At 54.8% G+C, this 18,393-nt stretch overlaps 1 protein-coding gene across 3 annotated transcripts in view; it reads right to left on the bottom strand.

The window, feature by feature from the left end:
* Positions 1-162: 162 nt before the first annotated feature.
* The window catches only part of DHX8 (DEAH-box helicase 8), a 30,524-nt gene continuing 12,293 nt past the window's right edge, over positions 163-18,393 (bottom strand). For all 3 annotated transcript variants that reach the window (XM_075561878.1, XM_075561877.1, XM_075561876.1), the window contains exons 12-23: positions 15,613-15,794; positions 13,974-14,168; positions 13,538-13,723; positions 13,189-13,399; positions 12,180-12,361; positions 10,008-10,148; positions 6,407-6,562; positions 5,041-5,178; positions 3,793-3,921; positions 3,487-3,683; positions 2,913-3,092; positions 163-2,244 (exon numbers count right to left, since the gene is read on the bottom strand). In XM_075561878.1, the coding sequence (XP_075417993.1) occupies positions 2,025-2,244; positions 2,913-3,092; positions 3,487-3,683; positions 3,793-3,921; positions 5,041-5,178; positions 6,407-6,562; positions 10,008-10,148; positions 12,180-12,361; positions 13,189-13,399; positions 13,538-13,723; positions 13,974-14,168; positions 15,613-15,794 (2,117 nt within the window). In that variant the 3' untranslated portion in view covers positions 163-2,024. The remainder of the gene's footprint in view (positions 2,245-2,912; positions 3,093-3,486; positions 3,684-3,792; positions 3,922-5,040; positions 5,179-6,406; positions 6,563-10,007; positions 10,149-12,179; positions 12,362-13,188; positions 13,400-13,537; positions 13,724-13,973; positions 14,169-15,612; positions 15,795-18,393) is intronic.

Raw genomic sequence — 18,393 nt, 5'->3', positions numbered from 1 at the left:
CCAAATGCATACACACTATGCTACCAGGGCTCAAGGTTGGGACCGGACCTGTTAAGACCCAGTCTACTCAGGAGCAGCCCCTGGGGAAGGATGTTTCAAAGGGCCACTAAGAAAAACCTTACACTGACTACAAGTACCTCAAGCCAATTCTAAAATGCAAGATTTTAAAAATACGTCATTTAATTCCACAGTCACGCTAGGTTTATAGGGAGAGGGAGGAGCCGAGGTCAGGAGGACAAAGGAAAGATTTCCATGAACAGCAACATCAAGGGGGCTGAAGGTCCTCAGCTCTGCGCAGACCGAGCCCACCCCGGCAGCCTGCCAGCAAATTCTTGGGCCCTACAAGAGAACATCTAAACCAGATCCAGCTCTAGGCTGGCTGAAGGGAAACCCCAGACCAAGGAGCCTGACCCAGCAGCAAAGCTCACTTATGTAGGCTCCACGGAGACGGTCCCCACACATTTGCACAAACACGGACTCAGCATTTGGGTAAGGACAGGAAACTCCTGAGCTGGGGCTCCTGCTGAGTTGGGGGGAACAATATGCTTTAACAGCCAAGAAGCTTCCAGTTCCCAGCAAGAGGCCATGGCTGAAATCCTCCCCCTGAGCAGGCCCGGCAGCTGAGCCAGTCCCAGGTCAGAGGTGGCTCCAGCTTGTGCTCAGGGGCACCCACAGCCGGAGTCCTTTGTCCCCACTGCCTCCCCCCTTGGCCTGTGAACATCCCTGGAACCCAGACTATTCCTATTGACCCCAGTGGGGAGACCTGAGGTGGGGAGCTGGCGCCAGCCCCAACTGCCCCCCCCCCCTGGTTTTATCTCCCACCTCAAACCCTGCCCTAACACCTCGGCTGCTAGCAGGGCTTACAAGGAAGACCCTCATCGGGTCAGACATCCACTCTCCCCACTCTGCGCGGCTGGCTCTGCCTGTGTCTTCACAGTGGTTCCTGTGACCGCCTGAGTGCTTCAATCTCCTGTGTGTTCATCACTGGCATGGGAGAAGGGGATACGCCTGATATTGGTGGGCTTCTCTCCAGGTAGAGAGCTTCCATAGGAGCTGAGAGAGGATCACGGAGAGGTGGCCCCGCTTCCCCCAACCCTCTAGGAAAAAAAACCACTGAAGACAGAACCCTCTCTGAGGTATGACATTGGTTTTAGGTGGGGAGGGGAGGTCTTGACCATGAAAACCCTGTGAAGGAGGTAAAAAGGCTGACCCTTCGTCTTAGCAGGTTTCAAAAAGAAACGTCCCGTTGCTCACTACCAGTGTGTGTGTGTGTGTGGGGGGGGGGGGGGTGCCATTCTCTGCAACATCTACAACCACTCGGCCCCAGACGCAGCAGCAGCAGCGTGCTGGGGCATGGATGTGGTTCACTCCTGCCGGCTGCCCCGCCAGCCCAGCCCCAGAGCGGAAAGAAGAAATGGCCGGCTGTCTGGTCCTGTCTCAGCCCAGAGGCCAGAGCTCCGGTTTCAGGGGACGCTCCACCTTGGGCAGCAGAGCCAGACACTAAATCACCTTCAGCCCAGCCCAGGCTTCATCCCAACCCTCCAGCTCAAAGACAGTCAAAGAAAGCCATTTTTGTTTCTTTAAGAAAATAAATATTTCCAGACGGTTAAGCCACAGCGCAGGCTGCAAGCTGGAAGGGTGTGGGCCGACACTCGCGCTGGCCTTCCTGGCTCCCTCACTGAGCCTTTAGGTCCAAACCCCCACCCCTGGTCCACCTGAGAGCTCCCAGAGGAGCTCCTGTCCTGCAGACGGGGCCACGATGGCCACCCACGTTGGCTGCAAACTCCTGAGTCACTTGAACCGGCACATAGTGGGGACTGGAAGCGCTGGTCAAGGCCAGGCTCAAACCCGCTTCTATTTTACCACCAGAGAAGAAAGCATTGTAGACAAGGTAGGCAAGGTCTGGCTCAAGCTGTCCATCACTGGATGGCTAGCTGTATTCGCACAGCCAGCTCGTGAGGACTAGGAGGAAGTCCAAGGCCAGGCCACTGCGGCAGGGGCGGCCTGCAGAGCAGCCTGGCCCTTCAGCGGCGCCGGAAGGCCCGGGATATTCTCCAGGCGTTGGGTTCCTCGTAACGATTGTACAGGGGCTCAAGACGCTGCTGCTTCTTCTGCTTGCTTAGCTTGGTCGGGTCGGAGACCTTGAAGAAGGCAGGGGCAAACTCCACGAGCCAGCGCGGATCGATGGTGGTGACCTCACGCATGTACTCCTTCGTGGTCAGCACCAGCTCGTGGTACACCACCCTGCGGGGAGAGGACTGGTGCTCAGAGCTCCACCAACAGCCTAGGGCACAGCGGGCCTCCGTGGTGGCTCAACTTCCCCTTCCTCGCCGCCCAGTCCACAGGGACAGATGCAGGTCGCCTGTGACAGCACTGGGAGCTGCCTGCAGCTAGCTGCAAGGACACACGCTGTCGGGTGTGCTCTGACTCTGGTTCTGACTCTGCTAGGTAAGAGAGACTGGACCTCAGCTTCCTGCTGCTGTGTCAAAGGGGCCCTGGAGAGGGGCCTTAGAAGCTGCCCAAGACCAAGCACAGCAGCATGGGGGCTTTATGTTAGTGGGGTAGGTTTTAAACGTGATGCTTACAAAAAGAGTATGAAAACCCCCTTACTGGCTGACCGCCAAGACACTTCTAGCTCCGGCCCTACGGCATTTTCTTCCAACAGGGATAGACACTGTGCCTAAAAGTCTGAGAGGCCCTAGGCATACAAGCCATGATGGGCATGCTGGAGGCCGGTGAAGACACAAACACAGGCTCAGCCACCTTTGAAACAAGGGACTTCCCCAGAAGGCCCAGCGTCTCACTCGACCAGCTGGCAGCAACCAACGGATGGGTGTGGCACGTCCCCGAGCGAGCAGGCCCCATGGCCTGGGCCACCCTCCGGCTCTGTGCCCAGCCCGGCGCCCACCTACCATTCCGGCTGCCTGTTGAAGAGCGCGCTGGAAGGGTGGATGTAGACCACCTGCTGGTCAATCAGCGTCCGGTAGCCCTCCTGCGGGTCTTTCTTGGCTGCATTGCGGAAGAAGCCGCTGCAGATGGCCTTCTGCACGCGCACTGTGGACTTGCCACAGGAAACCACATCCAGCTTGTGTCTGGTAGGAAACAAGGTCAAACTCAGAAGGCCAGTCGGCCTCAGAGCATCTACCTTCCGGAATGCTGGGGCTCAATGTCCCCACACGGGTGGAGTCCCGGAGCACATCAACCCAATGGGCAGGAAAGAAGCAGCAAGAGCCAGACACTTGGCTCGGGCAAGAGTTGAATTCTAGAGCAGTAACATTCCAGAAGCTTGTAACCCAGGAGCATCTTCCAAACTGAATAAGCCATGTTTCCTTCAGGAACTTTCTAGAGTGCTTCTGGGCTCTCGCTATCCTGGGGAGAGGGAGCACAACTGAACAGCTGACGGACGGAGGGGCAGTGTGATCACCTGAGCACGGGGCCTGGGGCGCCAAGGGCAGGCTCAGGGACACCAGAGGGGCACCGGCTCACCTGTCCATGATGCCCAGCATCTGCTTGCGGATGTCCTGGGCCCGGCGCAGGGAGCGAGCCTGGATAAAGTTCTCATAGCACCACGGGTTGGAGAACTTATTGTTCTTCCAGGAGTTGTACACAGCCAGCAGGGTGAGGTGGTCCCCTTCAGTTTGGTGGAATTTGGCCTTCTTCTGATCGGCGAGGGCTTGTTTATCCTGCCAAGCAACAGGACAGGAGTCATTCCCCACCCAGCTGTCCTACCCGGCCACCCGGCCACGGGGCTGTGCGCACGTCCAGGGCAGGCGTGGCTCCCCGCGCGCGCACCTTGGGCCTGTAGAAGACGTTCTGCACGGACAGCATGGACACGATGGTCAGCATCTCCTCGCTGCACCCCAGATGCACGGACATGATCAGCATCTTGCACAGCATGGGCTCCAGGGGGAACTCTGCCATCTGGAGGGAGCAGAGGGAAAGACAGGGCGTTTGCCAGCTGGGGACACGGCTGAGAGAGATTCCCCTCCAGGCACGCCAGGCCGGGGGTGGGGATGGGGGCTGCCTCTATCAGTGGATTTTATTATTCTTTCCCAAATAAACTCCAGAGGGACACACGTGACCGAGATCCTAACTACCCGTGAGGCAGGTGGGAATTCTGCCGGTAACTTTTAGAATTAAGTGTACGCAGATTCCATGTAAACGCAGCGCTGAGAACCACAAACCTTTTTTTTTTTGAACCACAAACCTTTTATGTAATGACAGGAAGGAGGTTCGCTGGGAACGGGGAGTGAGGAAGCAACGACAGATTACGGTGGAGAGTCTGCAATCATTTATATTTGCCAAAACTGAGAGCTGTCCTCCACCAGGTGCGAGAAAGCTCCAAACGCTCACACGGACATCGAGGATAGACGCAAAGTACCCTAACGCAGAGATGCCCGGTTTGGGGATCAAGACAAAATTGTGGAAGAAACCGTTCACCGAGGGAGTAGTGTCAGAGCTTAATTTGTGAAAACTTTGCAGAAGGCTGTGGATGACCGTGGAAGCCCCCGATCCATTTTCCAGGGTCCCCGCATGGACTAAGCTTCTGAAGAGCCCTGTCTGACCACAGCTGAGGAGTGTGACAGGCAGAGCACTGCGAAGTCGACGAGGGCAGCAACAGTGAGACTCGAATGTCATGCCTTATCACGTGCTCGCCATTTTCAAGTTGCTTCTGTCTGTAACACTCTCGGCTTTCTTTTTGATTGGGGCTTTTCTATGTTTTGTCTAGCCACTGCTGGTTTTTGTCTGTTTGCTTCCTGTTTGTGTCTGGTATCATTTTCTGTGTATGCAATCCAGACAGGTGCATCTACAGAGACAGTAACTGGATTGGTAATTGTCCAGGGGCGTCGCAGGAGAGAAAATGCTCTGAAATTGATCATGGCAGTAAATGTACAAAGCTGAATATGACTGAAAGATTGCCAATAAAGCTAGTTTTAAAAAGAAACCGTTTACATGAAGTGAACAGGCCCTAGCATTCCGCGCACCGCGCATGCAGGGTCCCAAGAGCTTGGGAAGGCCTGCGGGGAAGCCTGGTCCTACCCTGCGGCCCAGGCGCGTGAGCAGGCCCTCGTCGTCCAGAGCGCCCAGCGTGTACAGCTGCTCCATGGCCGTGATCAAGGTTTCCATCGGTGGGGCGTCCATGAAGTCGAAGGACAACAGGTCGTTGATGCCCATGGCCTAGAACAGAGGGAGGGAAACACAGGGTAGGAGGCAGCGTGGGTGAACGTGGGCCCTTTGCTGCCTTTTACCTGCAACGAGGAAGCCTGGGATGGATGGCCGGCAAAGACGGACTGCCGGGCAGCAGCTATGTTCTCGGTCAGCTTTAAAAACCACACCTTGAAATCGGCTCGTCTACCTGGTTTTCACCGTGCCTCCATGACCTGCCCCTCACCCTTGAGGTGGGAGGGAGGGACGTGAAGATGACTAAGATTCAGCCCTGATCTCTGAATTCACAGGTGAGAACCACAAGAGCACAGCCTGGCACACAGTAGGCATTCAACACATGTGCTAACTGATTTGTTGAATTTTAAAAAGGAGGAACAATCAAGTGTGCAGGACCCATGTTTTCTTTCCATTTGTGATCCTCACCATCGATCCAGCAGGTGCTCAATAAACGCCTGTCGTAGCAGCACCACCACCACGAGCAGTTATGAAGCCCCGCTCGAGGAGCCTTTACCTGCACAACAGACACCGACAGCAGCTCTCTCTGGGATGAGACAGACAGGGGCCGGGGCCCTAGGCCGCTCGGCACCAAGCAGGAGTGGGCGCCACCGGATGGGGGTGGAGCAGGGAGGGAGGCGGTTTTGAGTAATATATGGCATCAGTGCCTTCTGCGACAGGAAAGGGCCAGGCTCCAGGGTCACATCAGTGTCATGGGGAAAGGCCAGCACCGGGGCCTCACTCATGCGGCCACCTGGCCACAGGAGGCAGGTGCTCCCGGGGAGGAGAAGCAACAAGGCGGCGTGAAGACCGAGCCTCCCCATGAGGGCCAGGCAAAACCTGGCCTGCTTCTCCCTTTCCCAAATGTTCGAATGGGGAAAATGTCACTTGCGAGCGTGCACATGCGCCCCCACACTGTTTTCCCCTGTTCCTGACGAGCAAAACGGGACCTGAAGGCTGGTTAAAAAGAGCTGTGGGCTTGGCCACAGGGTGGCCCGGAGTTCAGGCTTCTGTCTCGTAGAATCCACTGCTCACTAAAGCCTTTCGCAGCTGCCTGTACGGTGGGCTACTACCACAAGAGAAAGATGCGTGCTCACAGCAGACAAGCCGATTTCGCTGCAGACCTGCCCGGGGGGGCTGGGGGGCTGTCAGTACCGCCGACGGCACTCACTCCGAGGTGCTGGTTCTGGGAAGCACGCAGCGAGGCCTGCAGCACTGCCCCCGGGGAAGGAGACGTGAGCCCTACCTTGAGCGAGAGCACCGTGCTCGCCAGGTTGGTCCTCTGGATCTCCGGCACGTTGGTGGTCAGCATCTCGTCACGGTAGGCGCGCTCGGTGTACAGGCGGTAGCACTTCCCTGGGCCGGTCCTCCCGGCTCGGCCAGCTCTCTGCTTTGCCTGGGCCTGGGGGGCGGGCAGAGGAAGCGACGTGATTGTTGGGCACAGCTGAGCGGCAGCCAGCTAACGAGGAGGGGGGCCCAGCTACTGGCAGACGCCAGACCTGGGGCTACTTCACTTCCTGGAGGGCCGTTTCCAAGACTGCCAATGCGCTTCTCTCCTTTCCTACACGCGGCACTTTCAGGAGCGTTTCGTGCCAAGCGAGGCAAGAACAGGCGGGAGGGAAGGAAGACAAATCGCACAGACACACCCAGGAAAAGGTCGTCAAAACGGCCTCACCGCATGTCACCGCATGTCACCAGACCAGACAGTGTGGAATAAGATGACTACATCCCACCCCCAGGACCAAAAACGCACGCGAACGGTCACCGTGCAAAGATGTGCGCAGAGCCCTCAGCCGTCTCCCAGAGCGAGTCTGGGGCTGCCCGGGGACAGAAGACACGCTCACCCAGAGCAAAGGAGCTGCACGCTGCCAAACAAAATCCACACGCGTCTGCATAAGATCCCAACCCGCACAACTGGACCCGAGGCAGCATCATGACAAACGGAGAGGAGATTGAAGGTGCCCCCGATTCGGTCTCGCTTGGACCCACAAGTCCACGCCCGAGGAAGCAGCAACCAAGGGGTCAAAGATGCATTACGGCAGGTCCCTGTGCTGCACGAAGCCTCTCCCCGAGTGCGGAAAAGCAAGGGTGTCCCTGTGAGGCCTGAGGGGCACCTGACCCAGCGTGGCTGTCTCGCCGACTTCCCAGGCACGTGAACGTTGGACCGAGAGGAGACGGAAGGAGAACTGGTGCCTGCGTGGTGGGGCTGCAGAGGGACACTGAAAGTCACGGACCGCCAGGAGGACAGACAGGTCTGTCTGGGAAGAAGCATGGCAACTACGACAAGACTTCCTCTCAGCTACCTTGGGCAGGTGCTGTTAGGAGCGAGCAGGCCCCGGAGAAGGACGCTGCGCTTGGTGACATGCAGGGGCAGCGACAGAGAGCACGGCCCTCTGAGAGACGGGCGCCCGCACAGGTGATTGGGGGGGGGGGGCTACAGGTCAGCAGCAACTTGACTGACACCAAACAACACACGTAAAATGTCGGAAGGAAAGGACTCGAAATGAATCCCTTAACATGACAACAGAGCTTAACATGACAACAGAGGTTACCTGATGGATGAGTTTCATTTCCTTTATTCTTTACCAAATATCCATCCTTTCCTGAAGGCGTAACAATTGAATAATCAGGAAAACTAAGACTATACAAAATTGCGCACAATGAAGGGAGAAACAAACACAAGGAAAAGAAAGACACCAAAGCGGCACCAAGACTGCGGTAATTCCAAACTTAAAGTCCCCTCTGTGAGTAGAGGCGGAATGGAAAATGAAAACAACAATAATAGCTCACCCTACGTTGCCAGCAAACAGCGAAGCACCGTCACAGAGGGCCACTTCCTGCCGGCACCAGCCTGTCTCCGAGAGTCAGGATTTTCAGATTGCCTGGCTAGCCAGTTCCAAACCCCAGGAAGGGGTGAGAATGGACAATTCACCCCAGGAGCAGGGCAGCAATCCAGAACCCGCAAGTTGCCCGAAGGCTCTAACCAAGAATCCACCGCTTTCCCCAGGCTGTATCCGAGTCAGGGACGGACGGCTGAGTCCCTGTGAAGGCTCTGGCCAGTGGAACAGCGCACACACCTCTGCGCAGTGAGGTTAGCAGTGACGTGAGCGCATGCAGGTGCCCAGGACAGCGCCTGGCACTTCACAAGCACCACCTGTTAGCACCACCATTACGACCCAACCTGCAAAAGGAAGAGCTTCATTCCCTTCACATCACGACTGTGACGCCGGCTGTCATAAGAAGCTCGTGCAGTCTATGAACGTGCAGATGAAAACTGCCCATCAGCCAGGACCCCAGGAGCCAACACCAGCTCACAGGGAAGCTGGGGGGCTGATGAGACCCCAGCCTGTCAGTTTTGCACGCACCGTTCACACATTCTGAGCACAAGTGTACAACCTGCTTTTAAATAAAAACGGTAGCCTGTCACTCATGCTATTTTTGAGCTTACTTCTTTCAAACATGACTTATCAGCGTTCTTGCTGTTAGGTGGGATCGGATCCTCCAGGCCACTAGGACACAGTTCACTGTGCACCAAGGAATGGCGTCGCGCAGCCTCACCTGCGGAACCTTGAACCACGGTGGGGCCACTGTGTCACCCAGTTTACCAAGGCTCCTGTCCTCCCTTGCTGACTGTGGAGCATGTCCCTCTCCGGGGCCTGGTCTCTGGATGCGTGTGCAGCGGGCGTGCGATGACGGCTCGCCCTGCCTGCTGCTCAGAGCGCCTGCTGTACCTCCTCGAGACAAGACTTGTCTGTGCTGTCGACTCTTCACCAGCACCGCGGCTCTAAGGCATCCACTCTTCTCCGGTCGTCCGGCCGAGGCATGGCTTTGAGACAACTGGAAGCACCGTGGCTGGGTCAGGCCCCCTCAGCCCTCCAAGGGACACCTGTGCCCCTCCAGGCTTGTGCAGACTTGCCCAATGCACCCATCACTGGGTGAGTGTTGCTGGTGTGCTCGAGTCAAATGAAGTCTCGGACAAGGCCCATCGTTTCTCCGTCCATCGTGCTGCATGTCCACTGGCCCAGGTATGAGAATGTCTGTCTAGCGTATCAGCCACGGCACGGCAGACCGTGTGTGACTAAGGACTTCCCTCTAAGGAGTCTGGGAGCACTGCGTGAAAGCCCTCGGAAAGGCTGGCACCCACCTCTCCCTGGAAGACGAGGCTGCCTGCTCTGCTTCCCTAACGACCCACAACCTTAGAGCCCCAGGGCAGCTCCACTCGGTCCTGCAGGGTCGCTGAGGGTCAGGCTCAGCTCAACAACAGTAAGCTTCGTTTGGATTGGGTGCCAGGTTATGTTCCCCCAACACAAACACCCCGCGCACGGCCTTTGGCTACGTGTTCAACTTCCCTGAATCTCGGAAGTGTCTCTAGCAGAGCCACTGCTGGGTTCAAGACGGGGAACTCTGAAACTTCCGTACAAACTGTCCTCCAAGAGGAGGATGAGGTCATTCCTCTTCAGATACAATGTAACCAGGATCATATCCCAGAACGTCTGAAGAAACAAATAACCTTTTCACGAAGTATCATCATTTCAGATAACTGGCTTGCTACTTTTAAAACCTGTGCTCGGAGTGTTGGGCTTCCACTTTACGGTTTTTAATTCAAGCTGTGTAGAGTTTTGCTGAAATAGTCGAAGCCCATCTCTGGACGACGAATGCAGTGACTGCTTCCTGGGAACCTAGTTCCCTGAGTATGTTTCTACAGAGAACAACAGCAAGCAACACAAAACTTGCCTTTTCACCCAAGCGTCCAGTATTCATCGTAGAAGACCACACGGCTCAAAGTACAGTGCCCCAAAAGCCAGAAGGGCTCCCCAGGGTTTACAGGACTGACATTCACACCATACCTGGGAAATAGGCGTCACCACAAGCTGGTCGATCCCTGTCTTGGAATTATAGACTTTCTGCTTCACGAATCCGGGGTCCACCACGTAGTAGATGCCATCAATAGTCAGCGATGTCTCTGCGATGTTGGTGGCTATCACAACCTGCGGGGCGGGCACAGACCTCAGGTGTCGCCCTCAGACACCTGCCCAGAGGAATGCACGGCACCCTGCTCTGGATGTCCCAGCGCGACCTCCGTGGGCAAAAAGAAAGGCAAGTCGCTGCACCCTAAGGGCTAGGCGGCGGGAAGGAAGTGCAGTGCCTGAGAGCAGACGGCTATGTGGCTCACAGGACGACAATGCTAACCCCCAGCGCCCTGGGAAAGGGGAGGTTTGCTGGCGTCACATGTGCCGCTGCAGAATGAGATCCTCCCCCCACGGGGCCGTCTGCTACAAAGCAGGCTGTCGTGGGTGTGGGCGAGAGCAACAGGCTTTCCCCTGGATCATAAAGTGAGCCGCGAGAGCAGCAGTAGATGCGATCCAGGAGATTAGGAGTCTCAGCCTGGCACTGCCACGCTCTTCCACCCAGAGGTCCAGCCAATCAAACACAAGTGCTTGGAAAAATCATTCAGAACATCTCACATCATGCCAGAACCTTCCCAACCCCAGAAGGCTTAGCCCTGCCTCAGCGCTGCAAAAACCGTAACCATCAGGAGCAGATGAGAGGAGCTTCGCTGCCTTCACCCCCAACCTGCTCCTCCACCCACACTTCCCTCCTCAGCTCTGCCTCCCATGCAGGGGGGCCAAGCCAGGAAGCTGGGAGTCAGTGAGACTGCCCCCTGCCCTCCACACCTCCAAGCCAACCCCCCCACCCTGTCCACTCAACGTTATTCCAAGCCAGCTGTCTTCCACGCCTAGGTAAATGCCCGAGAAAGGACCCCACGGCCACATGGGAACTGGTGCACAAACGTTAGAGCAGCCAGGGGCTAGAAACAACCCAAATGTAGGCCCAACGTGGGACCTCGGCACAAAGAAACTCACTTGGCAACAGAAAGCAATGAACACTGACACATGCCACAACACGGGTGAAACTTGAAAACATGTCTAGTCAAAGAAGCCAGTCATGGCCTCCAAAGTTTCCAACTCCACTTACATGAAATGTCCGCAGTAGGGAATCCAGGGAGACAGAAAGGGGACTCGTGGGTTCCAGGGACCGAGCAGAGGGCAGATGGGAAGGAGGGCGGGAACTGCCCAAGAATAAAGGGCTTCTATTCTGAGCTCAGGAAAATGTCCTGGGCTGTGGCTGATGGTTCCACTGGTTTGTGAACATGCCTCAAACCACTGAACTATATCCTTAGAAAGGGGTGACTCTCGTTTAGTTTTTTATTTTTCATGACTCATTTTAAAAGAGAACACACACACAGACACGGAAGCTTCAAAACGTTCGTGGAAAAATCCCATCATTTGAATGTACATTTTTCCGTGATTTTTTTGGAGACCCGCTGTATACTATATGTGAATTATAACCTAATGGGAAACAATCTGTTTCCTGCCCTCTTATCTCAAGCACCTACTTATGAACTCAGGTCTAGCCCCGAGAACAACCCAGCTCCTGCCCTGGCCACAGACCAGCGTCACCCTGCTCCCCTCCAAACACGCGTCCGCCTGCTTTCCCTGACGAGGACGTGACTTTCAGGACGAGCTTAGGTCCTTCTTTGCCCTCACAAGCTGCGGCCCAGCGGACCAGAGCCCGCTCACCCTCCAGTCAGAGGCCTGTCTGCGGTGTGTGCCCCACCGCCCTCAAACTGCAGCTCTGGTGCACGGCCCCACCAGGAGTGAAGCTCAAAATCCGCGCTGCACGGAGAGGCAGGAGAGGAGTCTCAGAGACGCCCCTCCGCAGCGAGTCAGCAAACGCATCTGAAACCTGCCAGGCAACTCTGCCGCCCCTCGGGCCAGAGGTTCTCACCTTCCTCACGCCGCCACCCTCTCACGCAGGCCCTCATGTGGTGGGACCCCCAGCCATCCTACTATCTTCGTGGCTACGTCATCACTGTCATGACTCGGGTGACCCCTGTGAAAAGGTTGTTCGACCCCTCCCAAATGGGTCACGACCCACAGGTTGAGAACCTCTGCCTCAGCTATCCCCGCCTGGCTCGCCGCTCTCAGAGCATGAGGGTTTCTTTGCAGCCCCGTTACCTTTCTGCTGCCAGGTGGAGCGGGGTCAAAGATTCGGGTCTGCATCTCACTGGGAAGGGCGGAGTACACCGGGAGGATAATCAGCTCTGGGACATCAGGTCCCAGGGACTTCATTCTCTCGTACAGGATCTCACAAGCAGTGTCAATCTCCTCCTGACCCGTGAGGAAGACCAGGATGTCACCTGTGGGCAGAACAGAGGTGTTTGGCATTTACCCTCTGGCTGTGTGCATGTGTGTGTGAGAGAGAGAGAGGTGTGCTCTGTGCAAAGACCACAGTGACAGCAACAGAACTCCGAATAACAGTGAACGCATAGACCACAGACTGAATTTCATCCCCCAAATATCTGCCAGCTTGTTGACAATTCCCTGTATTGTGTGGCTGCTCTCCCTTCTGTGATCTGATATCCTATCTTCCATTCTGTGATGTGTGCACACCCTAACCTCTGCATGTTACTGAGGCAGGATCCCTGGGGTTATCTACAGCCATATACCCCACCCCCCTCCCCTTGCCTGAGGCACCCCTTTATCCTACAGAGGAAAGGAGTGAGAAACAAGCAGAGAGGGGAGGGCAAGCCGGCAGCAAAGGCAGCTCTTTGGGCCTAGGGAACAAGAGATGTCAGAGCCGAGGCTCAGGAGAGGCAAGGACCTTCCTCCAGAGCAGCAGACACAGAGCCTTCTCCTAGAGCTGCCGGCCTGTGCAAAGCTAAATCGCTGTTTGTTGAAGCAGCCCTTCCTGTTCCAGCAGCCTAGATCCCAAAGACAAGATGCATTTCCACCATGGGCCAAGGCGGCTTTACAATGCTCCCATGTTTCAACAGACGCAGTTGACCTTGCACACCTTAGCATTCGACTTCTCACTGAGGTGCAAGGGTTTGTTCGTCCTTTCATTTCCAGCATTTCAACATGGAAGCGAAGACAGAGCACGATTGAAGAGGTGTTGAAAGGATTCACGACAGAGATGCCCACCCGTCCCTTCGGCCTAAAGGAGAGGCGTGCTCTTGGGCCTCACCTGGCGGCTCTGTCAAGTGGATCTGCATGACAGTGATCAAACTGGCGTCCAGATAATCCGTCTCTGGCTCCTTCGTGTACAGAATTTCCACTGGGTAGGTGCGACCTGGGATGGTGAAAATGGGCGCTTCATAGAAGTACTGAGAAAACTTCACCGCGTCCAAGGTAGCTGAGGTGACGATCAGCTTCATGTCCTGCCGCTTCTGCACCGTCTAGAGGCAAACACAAGCCGTTTGCTACGAAGGACTGCCCTCCCCAAAGGTCAGCCCCGACTCCCAGACCTCCGTTTCCAACCACGCAGTCCGCCCCGACTCACGGTCCCCCTACAAGCGGGCCCCAGACCTCAGCACCTTCTTGAGCAGTCCAAAGAGGACATCAGTGTGAATGGTCCTCTCGTGCGCCTCGTCCAGCATGATGATCGCATACTGCGTGAGGTCAGGGTCGATCAGGCACTCCCGGAGCAGCATGCCGTCTGTCATGTACTTGATGGCCGTCTCGGGGCTGGTGCAGTCCTCAAATCGGATGGTGTAGCCCACCTACGGCAGAGCAGGGGGAAGGCTAGATACCAGCCCCGCTCTCTGCAAGCCCCCGGGGTCTCCAGCAAGGCCTCGGCCCAGTCAGACTACTGCCCACCACCATCTCACAGCAGAAGGCGAGCTGCGCAGGGCAGTCCCTGAGCAGACCGCTGAGGGCAGTGGCATCACTGTGCAGGGTTATCGAGGACACCCGACGGGGACCTTCACCCGTCCCGCTGGCATTTCTACAGCAATGCCGCTCGCAACCCACCTCTTGGCCTAAGCAACAGCCAAACTCCTCCGACACTCTTTTGGCCACTGACATGGCTGCCACTCTTCGGGGCTGGGTGCAGCCAATCTTGCCCCTGGACGTGTAGCCCGCCTCCGCCAGGTACTGGGTGATCTGCGTGGTCTTCCCAGACCCCGTCTCGCCAATAACAATCAGGATCTGATTGTCATGGACAGCCTGCAGACCACAGAATAGGAAGGGGTCATGAAAACAGGGTACACGTCACCGGAGCACAGTAAGCCACGTTTCCGTTCTCACACTGCACGAGGAAAAGGAGACACGATGGCATAGGTACGGCTAAGATTCCAAGCAGGGCTTAAATTGTTAATAGTGATACTTAGACAACAACTATGGGGAAGGAGATGTTGGTGGTTTTCTATGAGCCAATGGGACTTCAAATCATCTTACTGATCTATTTTAACTGCATATATTAAAATAATTTTAAAACTTTATTGGCATTTCTTTCTTTTTAATCATTTTACTGGGGCTCATACAACTTTTACCACAATCCACACATAGATCAATTGTGTAAAGCACACTTATATATTCGTTGCCCTCATCATTCTCAAAATCCGCCTTCCGCTTGGGTTCCTGGAACCAGCTCCTCGTTTTCTGGCATTTCTTTTTTAAAGAACTTTCATTGGTGTTCTTAAATTCATAGGAACAAAGTGACCCCAATGGCGTGAGGCATCACCTGGGAATACATGGCAGTGCATGTTTCATGTTATCCCATGTACGTGGCTAAAGAACTCAGGAGCACAGGAAGCATTCATTCTCAAGTCCCAGTTCCTCTCCTCCAAAGACTTTTTTATTTCCGATTACATATGCTGGTGCTATAGATAATAGTAAATGACTGGAATTATTTTTTTAAAACCCACACTCACTGCCACCGAGTCAATTCTGACTCACAGCGACCCTACAGGACAGGGCAGAAGTGACCCTGGGGGGTTTCCCAAACTGCAACTCTCGATGGAAGTGGGAAGCCACATCTTTCTCCCTCGGAGCCGGCTCCTGATTTCCAACATCTGACCTTGTGGTCAGCAGCCCACGACACCACCAGGACTCCTAAAACTAACCAATGTGCCACCTAATATGAGACTAGCTAAATAAACTAGAGCCCACCCACATAATGAGCCACTAAAAAGGCCCACAAAAAGTGGGGCAACCTGAGAATATCACTAAGTGTAAAAACATCAAGATGCAGAACAATGCGTGTAGAAGGCTACAATTTAACAACACACAGATAAACAAGACACTTGTTCCTACGCACACATCTGTACCTGCTTATTGTCTGCGCATCATTGAAAAGGCCCACTGGACACTAGTCCATGTAAAGGCAGGTCCCTGCCTAGAAGGGCTTGCTGGCTGAGCGGCCCAATCCCTTTGTGCTGGTGCGGCTATCGAACACTCGGGCCGCCTGGGCCTGCTCCAGGGCCGCCAGTTCAAAAAGACTCACTTCCTCAGAGGAAGAAGGATGCGTAGGCACAATACTTTTTTTTCCCTATTATTTTTCCCTCTTTCAAACGTGCTCACAGCTGCTCAGCTACCTGGGATTTATAAAGACCATTCCTCTTGAGAGCCCTTTCCCTCCAACCAATACATCCTCAGATGGACGTCTCACCTGAACCAGCTGCTCCTTGAGTTTGTAGATGGGCAGACTCTCTCTCTGCTCAATGATTGACATCTGGGTCTTTTTCCCGTAAGACGCCTTGTTGCCCCCAAAGGCATGTTTCTTCCACTCCGGGATGTCATTGGGCATCATCCCAATACCCCTCATGTTGGCAGCAATCTGCCTGCCTTCCGCTGGGGAGGAAAACAGGCAACTTAGCATTTTTCCTCCAACGACCTCCAACGCAACAAGGGGAAAAGCCAAACGTCAGGTGGGCCCCACACGTGGGTTATTGTGGGTCAGCCTGAGCCGTAACCAAGGCAGGGTAGTCAATGGGGCCAAGGAAGGTGAAGAGAAAAATGCAGCCGTGGGAGGAGGGAGGAAGAGCGGGCCTCTGACAAGGGCGACGGCGGGCGACGAGTCAGCTGCTGCGGGCGGGAGGCCCGATCCCTGTCGTGCTGTCAGCACCAGCGGGGTTCATTTCATGTTCTCCCAGGAGGCAAAACCCACCTGACAGAAAAGCCACCGTCACAGCCACCCAGAGCACACTGAATCCAGTCATCCAGTGGGCTCGCCACAGCCTTGTACAGCCATCACCATCTAACTTCCCACCAGCTCTACTCGCACTGAGCCCACATATCACACAGTCAATAGTTCAACCATATCAAGAAAAACTAGCCATTGCCACAATTTCAGAACACCCCCCCCCATGATTAACTCGCCTTTAAAGTGAGTGGTGTAGTCGCCCTCAGGTCTAGCGCCCCTCCCACCTTCACTATTCACGCCCCAAGTCCCCGCGTGCCCCCCCACCTCCCCGAGACACCCTTGCACCCAGTGTTCTCTCTAAGCATCCACTCCTCCTGGGCTTCACAAGCTGGGAAAAGAACAGAAGGGAACGGAGAGGTGGGGAAACATAATGACATAGACAAGAGGAAGGAAAAAGGACCACCATCACATGTTAAAAGCCAGGGCTGAAGTCTGTCCATCATGCCTAACTGCAGCCCACTGCGCCCGTCTCAGAGAGACCCCGTACCCGTGACCGTAACCCACACCCTCCCTCCTCCCGCTCAGCCCCAGCAATCACACACCGACTCTGTCTCGGAGGGTTTGCCTCCGTGGACCTTTCCTCGGGGACCCGGGGGTGCTGCCAGGTAAGTGGAGGGCTTGAAGCCCCCGGCCACTCCCCGAGGGAGGACGACGAGGCTGTCTGTGCGTCAGAACCCACTCAGGCGGCGGGTAATGAATCATCGACTGTCTGGTCCTCCACTGGGCTAACGGTTTCGTGGCTAACCCTGCGTTTCGTGGCTAACCCTGCGTTTCGTGGCTAACCCTGCGATTCGTGGCCGTCGGAGCAAGGGAACATACAGGATTTTAGTGGTTTTCACAGTGCAATACTTGGTCAACTGACCTCCCTCTCTTGGCACAACTTGAACTTGCTTTAGGCTTAACTACCGCATGTACTCCTGTATAAGCCGAGTTTTCCAGCACATTTTAATACGGTGTTTGTGGTAAAATTAGCTGCCTCAGCTGATATTCAGGTCGGCTTATACTTGAGTATATAAGGTATTTCTTGCTTGTTCCATGACAGAAATTTCTTCTCTGGCTTTTTAAATATTAGGGGTCTTTTCTTTCTTATGCTTTATTTTTCTGTTTATATTATATATATTTTTCATTTTGGTTTTGTCTTTTGTTCCTGTTGGGTTCCCAGTTTATGCACTCGACAATACCTAACGCAGTGGTTTGTCGAGGACTCTGGTATGATGTGCTGATTCTAGATGAAGCAAGGAACAAAAAGGAAGCCACGCTGACTGGCGGCTACATGCGTGAAGGAGGAAGGGGTGCTGCTGCTTAGCGGGCACTGAGTGTATGTTAACGGTGGTGGGGAAATTTGGAAAGGGGTATTGATCATGGCTGCCCAGCACAGAGAGAAGAATCAATGGCACTGAGTTATACATACAGAAGTTGGAGACGGTTTTGCTGCGTATATTTTTGCCGTAATTAAAAGTAAAAATTACACTGATCCCGTGAGTCCAAGGAGAAGAAACTACGTTCTAAAGCCACCTGTGGTGAGGAGTGCACCCCTACGTTGTGTGATCGGTGGACAGAGTGCCAGTGACGCTGCTGAGACACTGAATGGCTCTCCCGGCACACAACTGTGCAAATGCGACGGCCACAAGGGCTGCCAAAACATACTTACATCTTTCACCAAACAAGGGAGGCATTCTGGGTAGGATCCAGAATAAGCCTTTGGAAATGAAACACTGTTGACGTCACTCCCTTGGCTTAGCATTTCCCAGCATTTTCCAATCCTTCTATGAGCGAGCCCCAAATTCCTGTGCCACCTGTGCCCAGCCTTGCCCTGCGTCACCCTGCCCTTGCTCCCTGTACTCCAACGACACAAGCCTTCCCTCGTTCCTCAAATGCATCGCCGCCCCCGGGCCCAGCACAGGCTATTCCTGGCCTCGTGCACTGCCCTTGACACCTCCCGCCCTGCTTCACCGCAGGTTAGGAGGCAGTCCTACTGACCCTTCAGGTCTCAGCCTATCCGTCTCCCCATGCCAACTCTCTACACAAGAGGACTTCAAAAAGTCTGTGGGGAAATGAAATTAAACGATAATGGGGTTTTCCCACAAACTCCTCTGAAGGCTCCTTAGTCCTTCATCCCGCTCACAACTCAGCGAGCTCTTTGGCGACGACACGACTACTGAGTCACTCTCCCAGTAAGTCAAAAGGTTTGATCCATAGCTGTGTTCCACTCATTCAGGCACACAACAATTCATGTGCACCATAAGT

The sequence above is a fragment of the Tenrec ecaudatus genome, chromosome 10, assembly GCF_050624435.1.
Source record: "Tenrec ecaudatus isolate mTenEca1 chromosome 10, mTenEca1.hap1, whole genome shotgun sequence".
Lineage (NCBI taxonomy): Eukaryota > Metazoa > Chordata > Mammalia > Afrosoricida > Tenrecidae > Tenrec > Tenrec ecaudatus.
This window is presented reverse-complemented; position numbering and strand designations above follow the sequence as displayed.